Below are 8,219 nucleotides of genomic sequence, written 5' to 3' on the forward strand. Positions count from 1 at the left end.
AATTATACCTCCATCCATCGGAACCCGGACCATGAGAGGAGAACAATAACAAGGCCGGCTGAGCAAGGCGATATCATAGACGAAATAACAAGCTCAATCTCCACCGACCGGAAAATCAATATTCTGCTCGTTCGGAACTTCGACATCTGACTTCCGCGGAGATTCCGAGGAATGCGCTTTCCAGAGCCTCCCATTGTTTGCGGAACAGGCTCGCGTGGGATCTTCACATCATGCACCGAGCCGATTCCTTGTTGGCAACTGGCAACACGATCCGCCCTCCAGCTCTGTCACGCAAAGCTAAACCCGAGGGCGGCGAGCGAATCTGGGAACTTGGGCATTGTTGAAAGTAGAGCGGTTTAACTCGTTTGGATCTTAATCGGAAGTTTCCTCGCTCGGAGCTTATGCTTCGAATATTTGGGTCAGGATCGCGCCCGTCCCGAGCACAGCATGGCATTTCAGTCCGTTGACAAGGGATCGCGGAGGCTGTGAGCAACAAGAAAAGCCGCACGCTCCCCGAAAGAAAAGGCGATGATTCGTTCCGGAAAGTCACGCAGAGCTGATCATTAAGCGAGCGATGGAGCTGTTTACTATTCCCCCCGGGTATGTCCGCGCGCTTTCGGTGTTCCCCAGTAGTTTTGCAGCCCATCGAACTGAATCATTAGGGTTGAGCGTTATTCCTTTGTGCGCCCTCTGAAAAACGATGCGCGTGAATTTAGACATCCCCAGACCGGTTTTCACTTGTCCGAGCAATGTGAATCGAGCGCTCGCCTTCAGCACATGCCCCTCTGCAGTATCACGAGCATCCTCACAGAATTCACGCGATGGCGATTTAATATTCATTGCGTACAGAAATCGCGCGCAACCGTTCGTCCCAGAGACGCGCGTACCTCGCAAAGAGACTTCGATTCATGAGGAACTCCACCCTATTCGCTCAGTCATCAGGTCTTCGAGTCTTCAATGGTCTTGTTTATTGGGCGCTTCATGATGGATGCGTGATGTTGTTCGCAAATGGCACGGTCGCAGTGGTCTGCGAGACTCGGAGGATGCCAAAGATTTTTTAACCACGAGTGAGCGATCCGCTTTCGAATATGGGCGCAGGAGAGGAATGGCAGTCGACTTCAGAAACCAGAGATTCTCTCCAACATTCTAGATTGAGATGAATGTTGTATGGCACCTAGACCACTCCGGATTTGCGTAGGTACCTCTAAAAGTGTTCTCAGAACGGTGAACTTGCGTTCCCCCATCCACTCACCATTCGAGGTCCCAGACCCAGCGGGGCGAGTAATCTCCGGAAGCCTCTTGCCGACGGATTTCGTAGGTGGATCTGAAGCTCCGCTCCCGGAAAACGATCCTAAAGGACAAACAAGAGAGTATCAAATCTTGCAAGAGGGAGTCAGGGATTAGTCCAAGAGCAAATTATCCGGTTTTGCGCAAAAAGGTGGAAGATATGTATCTAGATCGCCAAACGAATTATTCTCCTTTCGCTTTCCCTTTGCGGAGATCTGAAATTCCCATTGCGGAGCAGTGTATAAGGGAATGCGGAGGAAGTAGGTCGATCGTAGCTGAAAAATCCAGCATTTGGAGGTGGAAAGGTCGAAGTCTGGCGATGCGGATGCTGCAAGGAATGCTCGAGGGACCCTCGGAGCGCTAAACCGACACGAGCGATCAATCTGGGCGGGCCTGCATGCTCCACGGCTCTCTAAGGTGCACCTACCCTGAAGTCACCATCTCTCATCTTGATCTGAATCGTGGAGTCCTTCGGAAGAGTCCCGTCGATTGACACATCTTTCGAAACTGGATAAAAATAACACCCAGACCCGAGCCCCTGCTGTCAATCAAGTTGGAGTGGAAAGGTCTGCAGAGAATCCGAGGGAGACTCGACGGCGGACGGAGCGATCTTCGAGCCGGAAGAATTCCGTTTTCGTTTCTGAAATTTATGCTCTCGCTTTGAGGATGACATCGGGCTCGAGCGAAGCGAAAGAAACTCTCGGCTCCTCGATAGTCGGAGAGTGATCTCGAGGACCACATCAGAATTCTGCCTCGAAGTTTTCGCGGCAGCGATGAATAATAAGCGATCGGCCGGCTCGTCCCTGACGGGAATCTGGTCGCCTCAAACACTTGCCAGCCCTCAGTTTTCTGCTCCTACATCCTGGTCCCCAGGGAGTCCAGGAGTGAGAATATTGCTCATTAGAACTAATTAACTCCGAAACGTCGCGGTGCTCGGAGAGCGAGAGCGGTGGCAAGCGCTCGCACGATTGCGCTGTTCGCGAAAATCAATGCTGCGAGTGAATGGATAAGCATCTTTCCGGAATAACGAAAAATCGTTGGATGACGATTCTCGAATTCAATAATTGAATCTCTGATATTCGAATGGGTGGGTGCGTGGATGCGGTGCTACATATGAGGGAGCGAAGCTCCGGAAGACCTCGCTGATTGTGATAGGAATACTGGCAACACGCTCATTTCAAAATCTGAAGGTTGAATAAGTTGGACGAGTTTCAGCGGATGTTTTTCGGTTTTTGGAAATGCAGGGGAGTCTATGGCTTTCTTCAGCTGTTGAAGTCGTACTCGATTCTTCAATCGGAGTCGGTTTCCCAACGGTACGAGAGTCGCTCCGATCGAACGATCCCCCGAGAATTCAGAATCGTTCGCGGTGTTTGCAACCCTGATGAGATAGGAACATCGGTTTCAGGAGTTTTGGGATGCAGGACCACGTGTGCTCCGCATGTATTTTAACCGGAAACCTACGATTTCCGGTTGAAGAGATCCTCGACAATGGAGTCTCTTAAAATTAACAATGGAAAAGAGCGGAAATATCGGAGGCCTCTCGCAGCATGGGATGGGCCAAGAAGCAACGAGTCCCATGGGCATAATTATCACGGAGAGCGAAGCTACAATCAAAGAGGCAGACCAAGAACGACGACACGCCTAGGAGGCTTCTAAGTGAACAAGTCTGTAGTCGAACTCCACCGCTTCCCTCGGCGGACAGTTTCTTCGTCTACTGCGGCCGTTCCGAATGTGTCTCTCCAGAAATTTCTCTTCGCGCACCGTAGGATGGCTACGAAAAGCCACGTAATCCCTCGACCGGACATAATGTTCTTCAGCCGGATCCACCCTGTCGTACGAAATCCGATAACAGGAATCCCGAGAGAACTCATCCCTCAAGTCGAATCTCGTGAACGAGCTGCTGCGAGTAGAAATCAGGGTGAGCTCAAGGGTATTATTCCGATTTGTTTTCTAGGTTAAAGCGTTGAAGGGATAGAGGAGGACCAAGTGTTGGAGATCTCCCCTTTGATCCCAAATCGATCCATGCAGGAGAATGGGAGGAGCAACCTTAGAAAACATACTTCCGCTTGTCGCAGAAGATCATCGATGCCCTGCATTGTCGACGTGGGTGAGATTTTCGTCTATCCTGAACCATGGGGCTATGAGCTATGATGAAATCTTTTTTGTGGCAGCATTCCAGGAAGACTCTCGCCTTCGTTCCAGGCGAGAGCTGAGAATGGAACCGGTCGGCACAGTCGGCTTCCACGAGCAGACCCGGTCCGACTCGATCACCACCTGGACCCTCCCGTTCCTCGAGTAGCGATTCCGATGTTCAGAGCATACGATCTGAGTGAGTCCGCACTCGCTTAACGGACGACTGATTCTGTTTGCCGAAATTCCACTTGTTCAGGGCCCATTTCGAAACAGGGAACGGCAGCGTATCTCCCCGCGTTTCGAAGAGTCTCTGGACTCGTAGAAATACAGGGAAGACCTTGTCAGTTTGGAGCTTCCACCGTCTTTCCGGCAACCGGAGTGAACTCGGCTTCAATTCCCTGACACCACGGCTTGGGCGTCTCACTGAATGTTCGTTGGCTCTAGGATAAAGAACGTTCCACTGGAGTCGAAATTCAGCTGTTTACCATGGCAACTATGTATCGAGCCCAGAGCTCGGCGTACTCGGATAGACCGCTGCCTTCAGAATAAAGAATGGGCTCCCACCGTTAATGGAAGCTCTGACATTTTACTCTTGTGATTCGTCAGTATCGACCGCCGCATCCGACAATCAGATGCCTGCGGAATCAAGCGCCTCTGGCGTCTTGCTGCGGAGCAATCACGCTCCATGGATCTTAAATTCTTCTTTCCGTCATGAGAGGAATTTTCAATCGCTTACCATATTCGTCAAGAAGTCCCGGATTCATATTTCGTATTCGTGCCAAGTCTCGGGTGGTGGACCCGATTCAAGAAACACTCGGAAGCTCTTCCCGGAGATTGCCCGTCGATTTCCCGAGGAGTGACCATCGGCCGCTCCCCTCCCCTTCGGTAGTTCGAGAGAAGCTGTTTGCAGGAGAATGCCGACTTCTCTGTTGGAACCTCAGAGACATCGACCATAAAAGTTGGAAATTACCTAATCGAAGAGCTTGCTCACGGCTGAGTCCGAGTCAGACTCAGCGATGGACCGAGAGAGCTACGGGCCAGTCCAGCCCAGCTCACGGGGATGGCCCCTCGACCGTTCTGAGAGCCCACCTCCGCTATGGACAACCACAACAGTGAGGTTCATTAGGCGGTGTCTCGACTGCCCGCTCGGTCTGCCGGAACCGTCCGCCGTACAGAGCGACCGGCAAACATAGAGAAGTCAAACTAGATACGCATGCTCCAATGGCTGAGCTCGGCGAGCAACCGAGTAAACACACGCTCCTCTCTCAGGATAGAACGGGCAATGAAGTTCCTCTAGTAGAGCGCTGTTGTTCGCATTCATAGGCTCGCGATTGTCTCGCTGTGAGAGATTCGTTTTGGCTTTCGGGGCCAAGTGAACGCCTAACAAAACGCTCCGCATATATTGCACCCCGTAAGCCGACGCGTGAAGCCAGACGTGAAGGTCTGACGTCTCCTTATTCCGCTTACGAAAACACTCGACGGAGTCTGAGGGAGCAACTACGTACATTGAGCCCAGCTGTGAATCATAGCGGCAGACGCTGGGAGAAAAAGCGGAATCGCCTCGAGGCGTAAACGCGGGAAACGCTCAGCAATCTTTTCGTCCCCTCACAAATTATTGGTCCTTTGGAAACGGGCTTCGGAAGCCTCAAGGCGACTCTCGACGACCGACCGTCCGTCCTTCCGACCGCTCCCAAGTGCCCCCATGCTGCCCAGTCCGAACGAAGTCAAAACTGTGCTGGTGACAGGCGGAGCAGGTTATTTGGCCCTGCACGTGGTTCGAGCCGCCTTGGCGGCCAATCACAAAGTTCGCGCCACCGTGCGAGGATTCGCGAACAGTGATCGCGTCAAGCCCGTCGAGCAGGTCCTTCCGTCGTCGCGTTATCCGATCGAACTGTTCGAGACGGACCTTCTATCGGACCGCGGCTGGGAGCAAGCAATGCAAGGAGTCGATTACGTCCTGCACGTTGCGTCACCGTTTCCATCACTCGGCGAAGTCAGCGATCCTTCGCAGCTCACAAGAACTTCTGTTGAGGGCACTTTGCGAGTTCTGGAATTCGCAAAAAACTCCAAAAGCGTAAAACGTGTCGTCATCACGAGCTCGGCGGGCGCGGTACACGGAAGCGCCCACGGAGACGAGTGCGTTCTCTACGACGAGGACAACTACGCCGATTTTGAGGACCCGACCCTGTCGGCCTTCCACAGGAGCAAAGCGATGGCGGAAGCGAGCGCGTGGAGTTTTTCCGAAACGGAACAGCTGGAGATCTCTGTCCTCTGTCCCTCGTTGATCCTCGGACCGACCCTGAGCGAGCAATTGAGTTCCAGTGTCGATATCGTGCGCTCGATGCTCGAGGGAAGCCCGTTCCTCGTGCCACCGATCGCGTTCGCCATTTGCGACGTTCGCGATGTCGCAGAAGCGCATCTTCGCGCCATGGAAGCACCGGAAGCTGCGAATAAACGCATCATTCTTAATTCGTGCACACTTTGGCTGCACGACATCGCTTCCGTGCTCAGCGATCATTTCGGCCCCCTCGGCTATCGAGTTAATCGCACCAAGATGCCATCTTACCTCAAACCTTTTCTCCCCGTGCTCGGTCAGCAGATGAAAGATCTCAAACCGAAATTGAACAAAATGTTCCGTTTCTCGAACGACCGGATGAAGGACGTTCTGAACTTATAGCCCAGATCGTGTGTTGATACGATAGTGGACACGGCGCGCTCACTGGTGGAGCTGGAAGTCGTCCCGAGAACAAAACGCTGGAATGAGCTCATAGCTCTATCTCAGCCTGAGATTCAGCAGACCCTCCCATCGCTACCGCGGTCGAAAGTAGACGATGCGGACATAAAAACCGGGGGAGAAGAAGAACACGACGGCGAACGGAGACCGGGAGAAGCCTGCGTCTCCACCGCCTCACGACAGAACCAGAGAGCGCAATAAAATTGATTTTTCAATAAACTCTCCACGCCGAATTCAGCACTCGGACGCGTTGTCGCACTGCGTGCTGTAGGAACATGGTCAAGGACAGCGGAATCCCGGGACCCCTTTCGGGCCGCATTTCTCGGTCCAAGGTCTCTGACACGGAGATCGATAGCGAGCTTTGTCCGAATGTTCATTAAATCAATTATTCATCCTAGCGGGTATTCCGCGGATTATTATTGTTATTGTCGCTGTCGACGACGCTGATGTATAAATGTTTGCATCGTAGCTGAGGTTTCATTGTTCTCGGCGACGAGACAGGACGAATTGTTCCGTCCGACTCAAGTTCCACGTTAGTCTGGTCCCGAGGGTGAATTTCCACAACCGACCGGAAACCATATTGTACTCCGTATGTAAGGTCGTCGGGGTCATTAGACTGCTCAGATTTGCTGGCTGTGAAATCACTACTTCCGCGTCGGGACCGCTGAAAAGGTTCCTCCTCGGACTCCGGCCACGCAGAAGCAGAGAGAGAGAGATGGTTTTTGTTTAGCGCAGGGATGCTCCCACTACTCCCCGACTCCCGCAAATCAGAACGACCTCGACCGTCCGGGGCTGGGATCATCTGAGGGCTTGTTCACGCCTCTCGCGATTTTAGGTGAATGACGGAGCCCCTCCCGAGAATTTTATGGTTTTGAATCTCGCCGAAGCCTGTTAGAAGACCTACATACGTTCCTTGACTATAAATCCGCAACGGAGAAAAAGAGTAGAGAGCGCGACCTCCTCCGCTTCTCGGTCATGAAACGGTCGGCGGTAGCAGAATTCTGCGCCCTGTCTGCGAGTCGCAAGTGAAATTCCCCTGGCTACGGGACCTCAGATTGTTCCCACGGTGCGAATTCTTCTTCGTCATACTCCATCATGTCCGCCAGTGCTTTCCGTGTTGGAGCCAGGAACAATCTGCTCTTCACTCAATCACGCTGATTCTCCTCTAGCTTGACTCTGAGCCAGGACTTCAACTTTGAGCTTGGAGCACATAAGCTGTTCGATGTCGGCCCTGACTTCTCTCGTCCGAAATTCCGTTTCCAATTATGAAGTTTCTGCAAACTCGGACGATTGAGATAGATGGTGGACACGTTCCATTGCGATCAAGCTCCTCACAAGACGGAATATCAAGCCACCAAATGAAAATTCTGTACACCATCGACGAGTTGAAGCCCCGAAGCAATTGAGAGTTAGGAACACTGACTGATTTCACCACTTTCCACCCGAACTTGCGAGCTCGGCGGCCTGGTTGAAGGATGGGAATCGTTTGACTCCTTCGTGGTGCATTCAAATCGGTCGAGAAGAAATAAAGTGTAACATATTTATTGCTGGTATTCAACCTTGGCTCCTGCTTTCGGTGAGATCAGGAGCTCCGTCATTCTATTTCGTCGTGAGTACGCGTTGAATTTCCCAACCCGTCGCGCGGCATGAACGCGCTTGTAGGAGCGAGAATCAATAGTCGATCGCTGACGGTGGAATGAAAATCCTAGATCCAGTTGATAAGATCGAGCGAGCTCCGCACGTGACCAATTTCAGATCTTGATACGTGTCGATTTAGCGTCCAACAAATGATAACGATTCCCGGAATGGCGCGCACCCGAGGCGAATCCGCAAGTCTTGTGAGCCTCGAAACCGTTTGCTCCGATGTCTGATCCGACTGCATGAATAAGAAATAGAGCGGGAAGCTTGATGCGAGCTGTTTGCAAGCAGCCGTCTGTGTGTTCCGCAGTTCCGCAAACGTCTGCCTACCGTCTAGTCGCTACGAAAAGTCTGTTTTGTAAGTCTTCGTGCTGTTCCGCGCAATGCGATTCCACTTTTATAAGGCGTGCCTTCACGAAGGAGCCTC

At 52.3% G+C, this 8,219-nt stretch overlaps 1 protein-coding gene across 1 annotated transcript; it reads left to right on the plus strand.

Annotated features, from left to right (window-relative positions):
- Nucleotides 1-5,122: 5,122 nt before the first annotated feature.
- On the plus strand, nt 5,123-6,355 carry LOC100899448 (cinnamoyl-CoA reductase 1-like). The gene is given in 1 exon segment (XM_018639915.1): nt 5,123-6,355. A coding segment is annotated over 1 exon segment (1,233 nt).
- Nucleotides 6,356-8,219: the final 1,864 nt, after the last annotated feature.

This window comes from Galendromus occidentalis, unplaced genomic scaffold (assembly GCF_000255335.2).
Source record: "Galendromus occidentalis unplaced genomic scaffold, Mocc_1.1 scf7180000075612, whole genome shotgun sequence".
NCBI classification, from domain to species: Eukaryota; Metazoa; Arthropoda; class Arachnida; order Mesostigmata; family Phytoseiidae; genus Galendromus; species Galendromus occidentalis.